Source organism: Gouania willdenowi, chromosome 6 (genome assembly GCF_900634775.1).
Source record: "Gouania willdenowi chromosome 6, fGouWil2.1, whole genome shotgun sequence".
Classification (NCBI taxonomy): Eukaryota; Metazoa; Chordata; class Actinopteri; order Blenniiformes; family Gobiesocidae; genus Gouania; species Gouania willdenowi.
Window position 1 is genome coordinate 70,176,886 of NC_041049.1, and position 17,902 is coordinate 70,194,787.

At 36.5% G+C, this 17,902-nt stretch overlaps 1 protein-coding gene across 8 annotated transcripts in view; it reads right to left on the bottom strand.

Moving 5' to 3' along the window:
• Positions 1 to 2,439: 2,439 nt before the first annotated feature.
• LOC114464702 (unconventional myosin-IXa-like) overlaps positions 2,440 to 17,902 on the bottom strand; it is a 175,644-nt gene continuing 160,181 nt past the window's right edge. For all 8 annotated transcript variants that reach the window (XM_028449176.1, XM_028449175.1, XM_028449179.1 and 5 more), the window contains 8 exons: positions 16,891 to 17,083; positions 16,656 to 16,784; positions 15,819 to 15,924; positions 14,703 to 14,834; positions 13,718 to 13,841; positions 9,868 to 10,088; positions 8,526 to 8,668; positions 2,440 to 5,449 (listed from right to left, as the gene is read on the bottom strand). In XM_028449176.1, coding sequence (XP_028304977.1) covers positions 5,055 to 5,449; positions 8,526 to 8,668; positions 9,868 to 10,088; positions 13,718 to 13,841; positions 14,703 to 14,834; positions 15,819 to 15,924; positions 16,656 to 16,784; positions 16,891 to 17,083 — 1,443 coding nt within the window. In that variant the 3' untranslated portion in view covers positions 2,440 to 5,054. The remainder of the gene's footprint in view (positions 5,450 to 8,525; positions 8,669 to 9,867; positions 10,089 to 13,717; positions 13,842 to 14,702; positions 14,835 to 15,818; positions 15,925 to 16,655; positions 16,785 to 16,890; positions 17,084 to 17,902) is intronic.

Sequence of the window (17,902 nt, forward strand, 5' to 3'; positions counted from 1 at the left end):
ACAACTTTTAGACTAGTTTTCTGCTCTCCTTTCTTCCTTCCCCACAGCAGCACCGCCTGTATGCGTTCTCACTGCTCTCTATTCTGCAGAAGCTCCGTGTATGTTTCTGCCTGGTCTCCTTTTCTCTTTTTTTATGCAGCAGCAGCAGCAGCTCTGTGCATGTCTCCCTCGCCTAGCAGGTACATTTCCCGGAAACAATCCGGTTGGCTGATGCTAGTCACATGGGTCACACAGCTGCGTGCTTAATAGGAAAATACACTTTTTTTTTTTAAATTATTATTATTATTAAAGTAGATTGAACAAATAACCCACAAATTAACAGTTTTAAACTTTTAACAAATTCTTATAAATAAATAAAATATGAAAAACGTTTTAAAACATTTTATCATATTTACCTATTTAATAACTCTTTTTCAAATTTATTTATTTCTTTTTTTATTACTATTTATAACATTTTATAACACTTTCACTTTGATAAACACTTAACCTGGGTTACATAAACATTTATTTAAAGTACTAAAAAAAACCTATATTTTTTACCTGAAAATAAATCCATGGGGAGCGGCCATTTTAGGCCGGATGTGTCTAGTATTTGGTTCCTTTTTTATTTTTTTAATTTTCTATTTTTTTTTTTTTTAATTAACATACATTGCCAATTACAACAGTTTACAATTACAACAACAGACAAAACACAATGACTAAGAATAAAAGGAAGGAGAACTAAGAAAATGACACAACAAGAAAAAAAACATCAGGAAAACATTTAGTGATCTTCAGGTTTAAAATGTTTACAGAATGAATGGTACAGTTTAATCGCTTTTTTGTTTTTAACACATTTCATGGCATTGAGAAATGAAAGGACAACCCCCAGTGCTATTGGTACATTTAGCGAAGTACACATACGTAGTGTCCTAGGGTTAGGATTAGGGTTAGGGACGGGTTTTGTTCTAACCCTATATCGCAACATTTTTTAGGGTTATGTTAATGAGGCCAATGAGGGGCGCTGCGTCGGTATATTGATACGACAACCGTACGGATAGCCATGCCATCGAAAAATGGATGTAACTTCTTTTCAAAATAAAGTCCTTTTGGTTTTGTCTGTACCCGTTTTGTTTTGTGTAAATGTTATTTTGGCAGCATGATTAGAGTCTGTATCAGGGAGGAAAGGTATTTTGTAATTCAAAGTATTTTCAAAATAAAAGATGATGTCACTCTCCAGGAGGCCGATCACGTGACCTGTTTTGTTGTGAATAAGTTTGTTTATATGAGACCAGAGGTTTTTGCTGTAAGTGCAGTGATAGAACAGTTAGATAATGATTTATGTTTCCATACGGCAGAAGTCACATTTGTGGTGAATATTTAGTTTGAATCTTTCTAATACTTTTTTGGACAGGTATAATGTATGTTATGTAAGATTTAAAAAAAAAAAAAAAACTTCTTTAACTTTATTGTAGATACAGTCTCTCACCAAGCAGCCACGCCCCCTGCTCCACTTTATTTCTCTGTTTGATGAATTCCAGTGTGAATTAACTATTGGTATTTTAATAGGTTGAATGAGGTTCCTGATGTATTTATTGGTACATGTTTATTTCATAATATCAATTTCTCCAATGTATAATTGGTTCTTAAATTTCTGTGTTAGATTATTGAAATGAGAGTTTTTTTAAGAGTTGTTTGATTCTATTTGGGATTGATTTACAGACTTACCTGAATAATTTAAAACAGTGTTTCTTAAACCTTTTCTCTTTTGCTCCTTATTAAAGAATTAAAGATTTTCAGCCCTAATTCCAAACAAAATGGGTAAAAAAAATTTACCTTTTTTGAAATAAGTAAAAAAAAAATGTGATTTTTCTTGTTTAAAAATTCATAAAAACAACAAACATGTGCAATCAGATATTTATGACATGTAAAAGTAATAACATTTTAATATAATATTAACTGCATTAACACATTGAAAATAATTGAACTTTATGCTAGCAAGATTTAGGTTTGTTTATTAAAACTTCTCCTTTTGGTTTTAGATACAATTTCTGGTTAAAAGGTGGCAGATCATTTCAGTCATTTTTTTATTACCTTTTTCCAGTATTTTTTTTTTTTTTTTTTTTGTGATATTTTCTCAGAGAACATATTCAAATCAACAGTAATATTTAAATAATAAAAAAAAGATTTAATAAGCTCTAAATTCCCCTAAAATAAAAGACAAATCAAGCATTTTAGGCTGCAATTTTGCTTTTTTTTTATTAAGCAGATGAACCCCCCATAAAGTATTTTTTTTCCTTACAACCATAGACATGTTATATCAATAAAAAAACAAAACAATAAATTGCACCTTATACATAGATATTTGTGTCCAGTCTGAGAGACAGACAAACTTACACAAAAATGCTTTTTTTATTTTTTGTTGTTGTTGCTTTGCAGCAGAAAAATGACTGACCGAGAGTTAAAATGTTGCCATGAGTATTAGTAGATAATGAACCGTACACAGGATAATATACCCTTTCAGAGCACTTCTTATAACAGATCCTCTTCTCTCTTTTTTTTTTTTTTTAAACTGAAGCACATCCCAAAAAGCATAATCAATCATAAATAGCACATACACAGTGTATAAAAGTGAAACAAAACACACACAAAAAAAATATACCCAGAGAGCAGCGCATGCCTTCCAGTGACAGGTACATTCACTTTTCTCTGTCTTTTTTTAATCAATTAATTACATTTTTTTATGAGATGCCAAAGGAAATGGCTGGACACAGACAAATATCAGCTGATATTTGAGCAGAAAAATCAGTTTTGTCCTTTTTTTAAGCTCTCATCAAACAGAAGTGAGACACGGAGGAGAAGATGAAGACTTAATACTGATGGCGTTGGTCAAATGGAAGCAAAAGTTGGCCCTGGATTCTTAACAAAGGAGAAAAAATATCACATCTTTGAGTTAAGAGTGAAATCGTCAATAATACACACTGAATGTTTTCTTACTGTCTGGACCGAAGCAGGAAAAAAACAACAAAAATAGAGTTTAAAAAAAGCCACGAAACACAAAAAGCAGGTCAGAGATTAGTTGAGCTACAAGTTGTTGTGTTTTCTTTTTTTCCTGTTGTAATGAATGCTACTTTTCACAGCCAGAGCAGGAAGAGAGGAAGAAAGATGGAAGACGACAACGATTAGGATGAGGAATATGAATATGGCTCAGGAGACATCGTGGATGGTCAAAGTGTGGGAAAGAGTACAACTGAACACCCCCAATGGAAGCTTAAAGGTAAAATATGTTTGTTTCCCCCCAAAAAAATCTTACTGTAGCATCTAATCTGTTCTTTGTCAGACTGTCAAAGTTTCAAGATCTTCCATTTATAAAATATCAAATCATGCTGCGACTCATTCACATGTTGAATGGGGGACAGACGTGGAACTAAAGTATTTATTTTTGGCACTTTAACAATAAAACATCTAAACAAAACTATGGAATCTCATTCCTGCCAGTAAAAAAAAAAAAATAAATACAAATCTTAAGTCATAATTATGACTTTGATTTTTTTTTAATTATTATTTTATTTGTTTTCAACAGGCAGGGATGGGCTTCACATAAAACTATGAAAAGTAAAATAAAATAAAAAATCTTAAGTCATAATTATGAGATTAAGTCAAAACTACAACTTAGGTTTTTTTTAATTATTATTTTATTTTTCCTAGTTTTTTGGGTTTTTTTTAACTGGCCAGAATGGGCTTCACATAAAACTAGGAAAAGTGAAAACATTAAATAAAAATCTTAAGCCATAATTATAACTTAGATTTTGTTTTAATTATTATTACTTTACCTATATGTATTTTTTTTTACTGGTGGGAATGGGCTTCACATAAAAATAGAAAAAGTAAAAAAATAAAAATCTTATAATTATGAGATGCTAAATCATAATTATGATTTAGATTTTTATTTTATTTTGTAAAGACGTTTACAAAGAAATGCCATATATTTAGATTGTGATTTAAGATGAAGATATATATTACATACTGTACCTTAGCGTTTGGGTTAGTTTTTAGTGTCTGAGAATGAACGTTACAGAGTTTCTGAGGGAAATAACAACCATTCACTCATTCATAAACACAAAGGACAAGAAAAATAAATGGCTTACACCTGAACAAAAAAACATGACTACAAAAAACATTTTTTTTTAGATCAAGTTCAACGTCTATAATACATCAATAATATATATTAATTAAAAAAATCAAATTCAAGTCCTGACGCAGTAACACTGTTGATTCTGTGTAGAACAGAAGCAGAAAACAACTGGCTGCCTGAAATTTGACACGTTGGTTAAAAGTCTACTTGATGTCAGACAAGCAGCTTTCCTTCTGTTGTTTCTGTGAAATTATTCTGTTCATTGTGACAAAAGGAAAAAAAAGGGGGGACGGTAAAAATAAAAGTAAACCAGCACGGACACAAAAAAAACGTGTAACCTGAATTCTCCACACTTCACAAATCAACAATCTATGACCCAGGAGCAGCACTGGACTTTCTTTCTATGTACATAGTTTACTGCAACATAACAATAACAATAATAATAATTAATAATAATAACATTATGTATGTTAAGTATGTGTGTGTGTGTGTGTGTTTTCTGTGTAAACGTGAGAGAGAAGCGGACTGAGATCGGCGCTGGTTGCAGAAACATTGTTCACAAGTTTGGTCAATATGGCTACATTTCTTGTGGGTGGCGTCGACCACCTGCCATTGCGCTAAAAAACAAAACAAAAAGAGGCATAGAGAGATTTTGGCTTTGCAGGTGCAGGTTGTTTTTGTTTGCTTTGTACCTCTACGTGTGTGTGTCTGTGTGTGTGTGTGTGTGGTTTGTTTTATGCTCCTCTGGATCAGGCCTTCATCATGTCTTGACAGTTGGTCCTGGTTCACATTCATCATTTACTGCAGCTTTCTTTCTCTTTATTGACCTTTATTGAGAACGTTAAACTGCACAAACCTGGACCTGTGTGACCTCCTTCTTTTCCCGCCCCCGCATACTGACATACACACACTGAGGGGGGGTGACTGGCGTTTGCATCCATCACACCATGAACTCATTGCTGCCGTACAGAACCAGCTGCTGTGGGCCAGAGCCGAAGTCCGAGTCCCTCCTGTGGCCCCCCGGGGGCTCACGTGGTGAGCTGCGGCTCAGCCTCAGCCTGTGGCGCGTCTTTCCCGCTCTGTGCGTCCCCTCTGCCTCCGCCACGGGAGTCCCCAGGCTGCAGGACGAGAGGAGGGGTCCGGAGGATGATGAGCGGAACCGGTAGTGAGGGGACGGAGAGCCTGAAGCGTTGGAAGACAGAGACATGGAGGAGGAGGGGAGGTGGAAGGAGGACACGGTGGAGATGGAGTCTGCAGAGTCCTGGGAGTCGGGCTGACGGCAAAGAGCGCGACGACTTTTTCCATCAGACTTTCTGGAGCGGTACGTGCTGTGCTCTGTGGAAAATTACACACTTCAGTTAAAATATGCATTTGTTGATACATCATTTTTACTCAAAGTAGCAGATTTAGGCCCCGTCCACACGTACACAAAACAAAAACGCTTTCGCCTAAAACGGGTAATTATGTGTGGTGTGAGTCCACATGAAAAGGAGGAAAACACTGTAGTAAACATTAGGGGCCTCTATGTGGCGCTGTAACGCTGCCACAGAAATACACCGAAACAGGGAAGAAGACACCATATTTATGTAGGGATGTAACGACTAATCGTAAAGCAGTTAAAAATCGATTCATAGGTATCACAATTCACATCGATGCTCTGAAAATTGAATCGCAGAACTTTTTTTAAACAGCAGAGGGTGGTATATATCCTTCTCGTCTAAAAGTGTAGGCGGCGGGCAGAATCTGCTACTACTTTCTTTCTGGCCACCATCTACCTTAAACATGTTCATAAATGATTCATTACCCCTTTAGCACCAAAAGAATATCTGTAATATTACGTGAATATTTGTAAAAGTCACGTTTTTCTATTAGCTCTGTCTGCTAGCATAGCATCTCTCCTTCACTGCAAGGATATCTGCATGCCAACCGACCACTGGGTTACCAGCGCCCTCTGCTGGTCCAAACTAATATCTGACGTAAATACAGTGCAGACTGTTTTTTTTTTTTAAAGTCCAATTGTTAAGGCACAAAATACATTTTCACTTACACTTTTATTATGTAGTTTTGCATTGTTTACTATAGAACCAGAATTTAAATTAATAGGCTTCTTCTTCATTTGTATTATTCCTTTATTTATTTCATTCTTGATTTATTTTTAGTTCAATTGCATTGTTTTGAATAGTTTATCAAGGGATTCTTTTGACAATTATATATAAAAGGAAAATAGTACAGTATTTTCTATTTTTTTTTCCCCAAAAAAATTGAGGAATATTTGTCTACAGTCCCATTGTGAATTGTTACATCCCTATATTTGTCATAGTTGCATGTAAATGAAATAAGGTTAGACCTTGATATATACAGTATAGCCTCTACTTGTCATGTTGACAAACAAAATAAGTCACCTTCTTTGTAGTCGTTAGAATTAGCCCGAGGGCCTCATGTGGCCCATGTCTGAGATAGGGTAACGAACGACACTTAATGACACCTTATTCATGCTAATGACATGTGTCACGTTCATAATAATGACAGTGTAATTACAGCCTTTATGTATAAAACTTGAGGTAAAGTGTGACTGAAAAACCTTTTGGAGATCATGTGATCTACTTGGAAGTGTCTCAGTAATGTGATTGCTCACCATTGTCCAATTTATGTTTATCATTAAGCAAATAACAGTAATACAATGTAATTACATAATCATTACTAGTAATTGTTAAATAAGAGAAAACACCTGCATTTAATTTCATCTGTCACCAGTGCCCTTTGACATCTAGCCGACATTTTATTTAAAATAAACTGCAAGTTTATTAGTTGTGAATTTACTTTTATTCTATATTTCAACAAATTAATCATTTTTCAGACTAAATTCAGCTTTGTAAAAACACGGGGACGGAGAGCCGGAAACCAAACGATGACTGCTGCTTTAAAAGTGATATAGAATATTTAGCTCTGACTGGTAATATTCCATTCTAAGAGGTCAACTAGTCCTGACTGGAAACGACTTTATGGTGCATCATAAAACTTAGTATCAGACATACAGTAGATAATAGCAGATGGTGCCTGCGTTAAGACTTACAAAGTGCTACATAAACACGACCTGACCAGGAGATAACAGCGTACAGGAAGGAGTTCACCCACAACTACTATCACAGCGGGGCCACAAAAATGTGACTGTCTGATCCAAGGGCCACATGATCAACATTCAGGTTAGCATTCAGAATAATGAGTGATCTGAGCATTAATACAGGAAAATACAAAGAGTTTTTACAGTAATTTTGTGTGTTTTTCTGTCATTCTGCGTATGTTTGTTGTTGTCTTACTCGTGAGGCATTTAGTGCATTTTTGTAGTCGTTTTGTGTATTTGTAACGTAAAATATATGTTTTTTGGAGTAATTTTTGTGTTGTTTTGCTTGTTTGTTAGTACTGCGGCTTTGCAGAGTCATCTTTTGTGTTTTTCTAGTCTTTTAGTGTACTTTTTTTTGGTCATTTTCTGTAACTGAGTAATTTTGTGTATTACTGTTGTCATTTTGTTCATTTTTGTAGTAGTTTTGTGTGTTTTTGGAGTGTTTTCTGTGGGTTTTTTTTTTACTGTATTCTTGCTCTTGTTTTGTGTATTTTTCTGTCATTTTGTACATGTACTTTGGGGGACGCATAAAATTAGACCGCCCCCCAGGCCACAAGTTGCATATGCCTGAAATATAGAGTTTTGTGTGTTTTTTTTGTCATCATTTTGTATATTTTCCTGTCAACTTTGTATATTTCTGTTGTCATGTATATTTTCCTGCCATTTTTGTATATTTTATTAGTGTTGTGTTTTGTGTGTTAGTTTTTATGCATTTCTGTTGTCATTTTCTATCGCTTTCTCTCATTTTCTCTGTTTTTTGGTAACTTTTTGTGTTTTTGGAGACTTTTATTTATTATGTTTTGTGTGGGAGTAATTTTTTTTGTACTCTTGTTGTCGTTCTGTCTATTCCTGTTCTCATTTCGTGTGTATTCTTGTCATTTGGTTTATTTTTCTATAATATTGTGCATTATTGGAGCAATTTTGTGTGTTTAATTTGGGGGCCACACAAAAATAGACTGTGATACTGTTCCTGTCAATCAGCTGGTTTTTCCATGTTGCAACATCTCTCTAATTTTAATATCCAATAACTGGAGCTGAAATCTCCTGCTGTTAGATGATAAAATGTGCACATTAACTGTACCAACACCAGTCTTTACAACCAGTGATCTTTGGATGCCTCTGAATGTTGTAACAGTTTATTTGTTCTTCCATCCACATCCGCTGCCAGTTTCACTCCTTTATAATATAATTATAGCTGAAATATACTGTACGGTACGATTGGACATCACTGTAAAACAGTAGATAACATGAGGACTAACGGCCTGACTTGCACATGTGACGTGCACATACCTGAGGGGTCTGAGGCGGCGCCCTCCGTTTCTATGGTGATGTTCTCGGAGCTGTCTGCTGTTCCAATGGATGCTTCTGATTCAGGAGTCTCATCGTCAGACGCTCGCGGCTCCAAAATCAACATCTCATACGTCAGCTCCTCCCTGTCCACACACAAACAACAACAAACAATTGTGACATACTATCACTTTGTGTCGTATATACACTGTTAAGGCCTCTTCCATCTCTAACATGAATGTTTTCAGTATGTAAATGACTGAAAACACCATCTGCTGCTGAATTAAGCTTTTTTTTTTTTTTTATGTAACTCTGGAATAGAAAACAGATTTATGTTTGCATCAAGAACAATTTTAGATATCAGCAATCACTACAATTATTTTCTTGAACCTGTTTTTTTGGACGACGACGGCTTATTTTCACGTCCAGTTAGTGAAGTTTTGAGGCCGTCAGAGGGGCGCTCCGTACTTCACATCAGTAATTTAAAAAATGGGGCATGAAAAAGTTGGGCTGTGATTGATTCAATGAACACAAACTCTTTCCAAATAAATTGCTGTTTTCTACCCAAAGATACCAACTTAGCGACTCCGCTGCTATATTTAACGACCTTTCAGACGCCCGTACTGACCTGATTTCCAAAAGCGACCACTGGATAATCTAGTGCCTAGGTTCCCAAAGTGGGGTTTGCAAATTGTGTGATAGCAATGGAAACTAGAATATATATAAACCAGCAGTCAGGAGCCTCCATGCATTGGCATAAATTACACATTGGCCTCTGTAAGACTGCCCTCTAGTGGTGATGGAAAAATAATCTCTACATTGCTTTGCACTAGCCAAAATAATTGTATTTCACAGTTTCAGGGTGATGAATATGTTGTGTGTGTGTGTGTGTGTGTGTGTGTGTGTGTGTATATATATATTTATATATATATATGTTTGGTAGATTTCTTTTTTCCTTACTGAAAATGCCAGTAGGCCAATTCATTGAATAAATGAATGAATTAAATCATTAAATAATAAATAACGATTCTGAATAAGATGTTGTCTTTTGTACCTGCAGATTTTTATTCATTTTTTTTAATATATATTATTCTTTAATAGGATTGTTTTTTATTGTGAAGCACATTGAAAAAAAAAAATAAAGTCTGATTTGATTTAAATGTCTGAAGGGGAACGGGACTGAAAAGTTTGGGAACCAGTGCTGTTTTTTCCAGTGGTTAGTTACTTACCGTCCAGTCGTGTTCACCTTAACCAGCCACCATTAGAGTTTTTAAAGTTCACAGCACATTTAATATGATGACGTCATTTATGATTTTAAATGTAATGAGAAAAAAACAAATCGTACTTTTCCTTCTGCAGACTCTCGATCTGCTCCGTGAGTATTCGCTCCTCCTGCTGCATCACCACATTTTGTTGTTCCTCTACGACCTCCTCCTCTGCTCCTCCTCCTCCTCCTCCTGCTGCTGCTGCTGCTGCTGCATCTTCCCTTTCAACCCCAGGGGGCGCCCTACAGCCCAGAGGTGGCGAGGATGTGTGAGAGCCACTTTGATGGGCACGACCTTTGCTCTGCAGAGAGAGAGAGACAGTATATGTGAATGAAGGATGATGAAAGTACATGACATGCAGGATCTGATGTTTGAGTCACAGATCACCAGGGTTGGGGTCAATTACATTTTTCAGTTACAATTACGTTTTCAATTACCTATGATCACTTAAAATTCAATTACGATCACAGTGACCAGCATTTTATCCAATTACAATTAAATTAAAATTACAAGACCATTTATAATTTATTCTAATTCATTAAAAAATAATTAATTTATTTTTGCAGTAAGTGCTACCGTGGCAACATGCTAACCAAAACTATAGAAGCAAGAAAAGCTATTGCTCTAATTAGTTTTCTGGTATTGTACCTTTATTTAGTTTTTACTGTTTTCTAAAATTAAGACCATGTATAAACATCTCTCTGTAATGTAAGAATTTGTATTTATCATATTAACATGGTAAAAATAGTCAATAAAATAGATATGGCAAAAAAACAATTACAATTATTTCTTATCCTCAGAAAATCAATTACGTTCTCAATTACTAAAGTTCAATTAGATTTAATCACAATAACTGAGACTGAAATAAATAACCTAATAAAAGTTAACCTTCCTCTTGCGTTAGCTTCCTGTTAGCATCTCCAATGCTAACGAGTCCTAAATCAGCTGTAAAATACACTAAACACAATTATCTATCATCTAATTTATTTCCTATCTATTGATTACCTTGTTAGGCTTCATAATCAATGAAAATATAGGTTTTAATATTTTTGGTCAGTATAGCCTTTGATTTACTGTATATTTTTCTAAATGGTAAAATGTGGGAAAGCTTGATATGAATCATATTTTAATAATTGTTAACTACATATGTGTAAAACTGGAAATAGAACTGTAACATGGTTCCCCAGTTTTGCGTTAAATTATAATTGACATTTTTTATAGAATTTTCATGGCAATTACAATTACAAAGTCAATTATCTAAAATCAATTACAATTGAATTACAATTACGACAGCAACATATTTTGTGATTATCAATTACGCGATTACAATTATAATTGACCCCAACCCTGCAGTTCACTACTTATAATTTCACAGTCACATAAATAAATACATAAAGCACTCATTAACAGCACACTCTCACATGTAGGTGAGCCGCGTTAAGCAGCACGTTAACAGTGTGAAGCAGCAACAGAAAGTGAGGTAAAAATCACAGGAAGCTGCAGAAAAACGGCTGCTGTCTTTACTCGTTTGACTGAGAACACTCCACTACTACACACAACACGTGGACTTAATCGTACCATCAGTGATGAAGCTGCTGCTGGAACAATTTCCACACAAGCTTCTAGATCCAAGATTATTCTTAGAATAAACTGTGTAAAAGTGTTGGATTTACAGGTGCTTTAAGGCAGACGTTCACATGTGGGTTGGGAACCAAATTGGGGGTTTTGGACCTGGTTACAGTTGGTCACGGGCATTTAAAGTGACAAAAAGGTAAGAAAACAAGTTCTGATGAATTACGGCCGGGCCCGCGGAACATCTCCGCGCCGAATAGCACATACCACGTTCCCAAGAATTCAGTCAAATGACTCAGGGAGAAAATGGGACCCCCGTGCAGTGTTGTGCTAGTTACTGAAAAAAAGTAACTAGTTACCGTTACTTCATTCACAAAGTAACTCAGTTACTATTTTGATTACTTACATCAAAAAGTAATGCGTTACTGGAAAAAGTAACTTTTGAGTTACTTAGAATTAAAGAATGTATTATTTATTTTGGGTCATTTGTGTCCAAACAGCTTCATATCAGTGCTGTAATAATATAATAATCCACTGTTGATCAACTGCTATAAAACAACCATAAATGATGTGCATATAAAGCACAAAACAGCTGCTCTAAAATTAAAACAGTAATTTTTCAGCCTTAGCACAGTAATGTAAAGTAAGTTGTGCATATTCCAGGTGCACATTCTGCTGTTGAAAATGCTTAAAAAAATAAATGTGGAAAAACTAATTCACAGCATTTTTCTCAGCTACACAATGCTAAACATATCAGGCTAATGAGCTGCTGTTAGCAGTGACTCAGCAGCAGCGACAGGCTGCTTATTTACAACAACATACTGTGCAATAGTTTGGCTGATCTGTCCCTGGATAACAGTCACAGTCCGCAGCGTTAGCTTAGCTTCACTGATTCATCTTTTGGAGACAAAAATAATGCGCGTATTTCCACTTTGAGAAGCTCGTCCTGCTCTCTTACAAGTAACGCGTTACCGCCCCAACACTGCCCCCGTGGCACATACGGAGTAATGGGTCCCATTCATATATAGGTATGTGTTCAAGGGCTCCGAGCATCTCATCATATTCAATCATACAGTATTCATACCAAACTGTATTCCCATCTAAGAAGAACTAATGGAGGAGTAGTCATTTGAAAAATGGGGCCCCCTGTGACATGTCCGGGGTAAAGGGCCCCATTATACACTAGTGTATATGTTTTCATTACAATCAGTTTGCTCAGAGCACCCAACAAAGAGTCGACACTTAACGGAGACAAATGGGACACGTGATGTTACAAATTGCATGAGACAGATGGGTGGTGGGCGGCTACGTGGTGGGCGGGGCATCATACATACCAGGGTGGCAGAGCGTGTTATGCTCATAAACCTAACAGCAATTAGTACAGGTTTCTGGAAGGAGGGGTCAGGGGAGGGGAGGGGAGGGGAGGAAGGAAGGACAGGTTAGGGTTAGGGAATGAGACGTCATCATGCAAGTATGAAAACCTCAAGACTGACTGAAAAGAGAACCTGCACATTGTTTGAGGAACTAACAGAACAACATGGACTCCATCCCTTCATGAATGACCTCTAATAACCTTTTACACACAGAATTCTGCAGAAGTTAATGAGCAGAGACCCATACAGCACACGAGTGACCTATAATCTGCAAATGATCATGCACTGGGAATAAGAATTTAAGTACGGAAACGGAATAGGGACAATTTTGATGGATGTTCCTAATAGGAACCGGTTCCTAATAGACGTGGCCATCTACAAAATGCAGTGTATCGATAAAAGTGTTAAACTATACTTTTAAAGATGGGTTTAATAACAAAGATTCTTTCTGAAAAGCACAGCGTTGTAATGTGTTTAAGGACTTTGCCAAAAGTTTAATCTGTTCAGAAGGAAAAAACATTCAGTTTGTCTGAGGTTATTGAGGAGCTACGGAAACAGATTAGGGTCAGTTTTAATGGATACTGTTGTCATATATGGTGAATTGGCCCTAGTCAGCTTCCATAGATTTGACTTTAATAGCAAACCGACTTATCTTGAGTTTATTTTTGAAATTTGACATTATATTTCAACTTTATTCTTGACATTGACTTTGTTCTTGATTTGCCAAAAAATATTTTCTCCATCAAAATTGGCCCTAATCCATTTCCGTACTTAAACAATGACTTATTGGATCATTTATTTTTTAACTAAGTTTCCCTTTGACTTTCTATCTGTAAATATGGACAGTTGAACTGCAGAGGCCCTGTGACGTATATGTTGGGTCGTATGCTTCATATAAAAAGAAGAGAAAAGACATTTCCGTCAGCGACAGGCAGAGCAGATCTTATGGTGAGAACATCAGGAACCTAATGACTGAGTAACTTACCAATGACCTCCTGATGTGGGTCAGTCTGTTCTTGGCTTTGTTCTCTGCAAACTCCAAACTACTGATGTCTTTTAAGCGAGCTTTGTACTTGTTCATCTGCTCGTTGATGATAAGCTCCACACATCTGCAGATGCACAATAGAAAGAGAAGACATGAATAACACAAAGTGAATGTTTCTGATGCTTTTTCAATCATAAAGGCAGTTTTCCTTTTTCTTAAGGGTTTTGGGCCAAAGCTTTAACATTTAACACTATTTTAATCACTTGTTTTTCTTTCTTGGTTGAGTTAAATGGAAATATGTATTTTATAAGTATGTATTTTAAGTTGATCTTGGACTAAACCAAACTGTGGGGACAAGCAACAATGTTGGTAGGTTGTGGATATAAAAGGACAACAGAGTAAGTGTGTCTAAATCAGTCTGTATCTGTATTTTTTTATAGTGAAAGGCCAGAAATTAAAGTGTTTGAAAAACAAAGTCTTTGTCGAGTTCAACTCACAGAGATTTTACAATCAGAGTACGTAGGCTGCAGGTGCAGCAATGCCAGGAATAAGGTGAATTTTGCTTTAGAAATAACATTTCTGTCGTCTCAAAATGACGTTGATGAAATTCATCCTCCATGGGGAGTGATTCTGGAGTGCAGTATACTGTCAAAAAGATGCTTTGACATATGGTGAGCTAGAATGGAGGATCACATTGCAAACCATTAGATCTAATGGTTTGCCCCCAACCCCCCCCCCACACACCCACCCACTCCCCCAGTTGTGGAGGGATTGTTTTAAGATCTCGTCACTTATTTGTGTGAAATGCTGTCTTAATAGATTTAGACTTTACCACTATTTTCCCTGTATGGCTTTTGAACTCACACCTATAAATCATTAATACATGGTAACAAATTTAAACATAATTGTTTTTTAACAGATTTTGAACACTGATATATATTCACTGAGACGGACAGGATGATGTGCAGCCCATTTCTGAACGTACGCTGTAGTTTTGCTGATGTCTTGGACGCTCTGCAGTGGATCGATGGTGTCGGGGCAGCGAAGGATGCAGGGAGCGAACACAATGGCGAGGGCGTTGGCCGACATCCTGTTGGTCTCCTCCTGTAGAGCGATCCTGTAACACACCACGGGGCAATCCAATATCATTAGTCCTAATGATGGTCATTAGTCACAATAACCATCGATCACAGCACGACCACGCTGCAGCACAGACACGGGCGTTTTGGGCCCTGGGTACAAACCATGTTGTTGGGCCCTTAATGTAAGTTATGTACACTTTTCTTTTTTCACCTGGAAACTATTACTACTAGTATTCTTGTATTATTATATAAGCTTTCATTTTGCTTCACCATAAGCTAATGACCATATCCATTGCTTGTATTTTATAAATCTAATCTACTATATTTTAGTGGTTTATTTAGTGGCAGCTAGTAAAATGTATTTATTTATTTAAGGGTTGGGGAGGGGGGTATAACTAAAAAATATATAAATTTAAATGTTTTATTTCCAATTAAGATTTGATGTGCAAAAGGAATGTTCCAGCATTTAAATGCGCCAGAGTGGACGTAGTTTATTGCAATGGAAATAATATAGTGGCTAAAAAAGATGTGTGTTTTAAAGCTCACCTCTGAATAATTAAGTAAACAATTGCTTTTCCTTTATTTTCCAACGTGGTTTTCCTTTCTTGAGGGAAGACATTGTTTCCTGCGGCTGTTTATCTCCCGCTCCTCATCACATCCACAGTTCAGACTAGCTTACACAGCGCAACAACAGCAGCACATGTGGGTCGTACCATTTGCTCTGTTTTAAAGGGGGGGTAGCTAGGGTCCTGATGCAGCATGAATAATTGTGATCAACAACCAGTTTATTTTCACACAGGGCCCTTTTCATTCCAAAATAAATAACCTAAAAATGTTTAAAATGCATGTTCGTACATGTACTGTATATACTTCTGAGCCCCCCCCACCACCCCTGCCTTGTTGGGCCTTGGGTACTTTTTACCCCCCCCCACTCTGAAGGAAAGTGATCTTGAAATTCAACTCTGGCAAAAACAAAAAAAACCTAATAGCTGACTAATGTGAAGTTTTAGCTCACTCACCGGACCAAGTGGAAGATAAGACGTTCCAGTGTACTCAGGTGTGTCCTGCTAAGCTGATCGATCACAGAATAAACCCCTCGGATCACCTCCCGCTTGTCTGTCTCACCTAAAAAACAAGAAGAGACACAAAGCGACACATACTTTTAGAACTCTGAGCAAATCTAAGTCCTGGAAGCAGAGTTGGGGTCAACTGGGAATTAATTACAATTATGATGTAGTTATAATTGTTATCGTTATTGAAAATATCTGTTGCTGTTGTAATCGTACTGTAATTGGGGAAAATAATAATTGTAGTCTTAATTGTAATTATAAAAATTGCCAGTCAATGTAAACGTAACTAGAATATTGGCATTTCCTGAAGAAAATGCAAATTAGGATGCAGGTCCTTAGCATAGCATAGCATAGCATAGCATAGCATAGCATAGCATAGCATAGCATAGCATAGCATAGCATAGGATAAGCCTAACATTAGCATTAGCATTATTCTAGCATTAGCATTAACCTAGCTTTGTTGAAAAAGTTGAAGAATGGCTGGGGATGAAGGGGTTAAAAGTTAAAAAAGCTGAAATTTCAAAAACAAATGAATGGGAAAGAAAACATATAATAAGTAAAAAAGTTTAAAAGTTACAAAGTACGAGCATAAATCTCAAGAACTTTCTGAATTTTTTGATAGCTTAGATGTTAAAACCGGACAAACGTGTAGGAGGAGTTCTGCATCCTGCATCCTTACTAATGAAGTTGTAATTGAACATGGATAATTGAAGACGTGATTGTAATGGAAAAATGTAATTGATCCCGACCCTGCTTGGAGGTAAGAGTCTTTGATGATGTTCTCACCCATGGCTCTGAGGAACTCTTCATACAGCTCAAAGGTCATCAGAGGGCTGGGAAGGTCACGCAGCCACTGTTTGAGAACGCTGGCAATCACGTGGATGTTGTATTCATCCAGGTTCACGATGCTCACATCTGATGATAGAACACTTCATTTTATACAACAATCTTTCTCATGTTTTGATGAGAACAAGCGCATAAGAAGTCAGTCAATAGTTGGATGTTTTTTGCCACCCCTCACCTGTGTCCAAGCCCTGCCGCAGCTCTTTGATTTTATTGGTGGAGCCCGACTTCCTGTAGATCCCTTCAGTGTAAAGGCCGTGCATCTCGATGTAGTTGATGAGTTTCTCCACCAGTTGAGGGACCGTACGCTCCTCGCTGGTGAGACGGGAGAGCTCGACGCCATACTGCCGTGATGACAGCTCCGGGTCGTACTGAGAAACACAGAGAATCACACTGTGTTAAAGTAGAACTATGCAGTGGTTTGTTACTAAGCAACAGCTGATTACTGTAGTAGATAAATAGTAGGTGCTTTTGTTTACGTTTACTGATGTTTTTAGAAAGTCCGTTGGTGTATGCTGAGTAATTAGGAGCAGAATACTGCAGTAGGTGCCGAAGTACAGACTTTTTCCTTATGTCTGAGTTTACATGTGGGCGAATGTATTATATAAACTATCCTCCTTATTCCTGGGGGAACTACTTTCTATTTGTGGTGCAACTACCAGTGTGGTGGTAGGAGTAACAGTAACAGGAGTAATCACATCCGACTAGTTTGTCACGTCTCTTTTATACAATAATTTTTAACTAGTGAATAAAAATACATATATATATATATATATATATATATATACTTGCGAGAACAATTAAATGGGAACCAACTGTAATTCAAGGACCAATATGAAAAACAAGAGGTATGTTTATCAAACTGTCAAATTACATTTTTCAAAAAAGTTTAACTTTTGCTTTTACGACAGATTCTGATTCTGTTTAGCTCATAAATCTTTAAAAGTACCGAGTACGTTTTATGACAATAAAGTGCAATCAACATGTTCGCACAATAGATTTTATTAATTCTCTTTTTCAATTTAATTTTCACGTCTATACAACATGTTGCACATTTTTGCTTGTTGTGATTTGAATGCCTCTATACATACTGTACACATACACAGTATATATCACAGCTGTCAAAGTTATAACACATTTCTAGCTGTAGTTTGGATCACATCGAGGGGAAACCCAGTTTTGCACTGAGC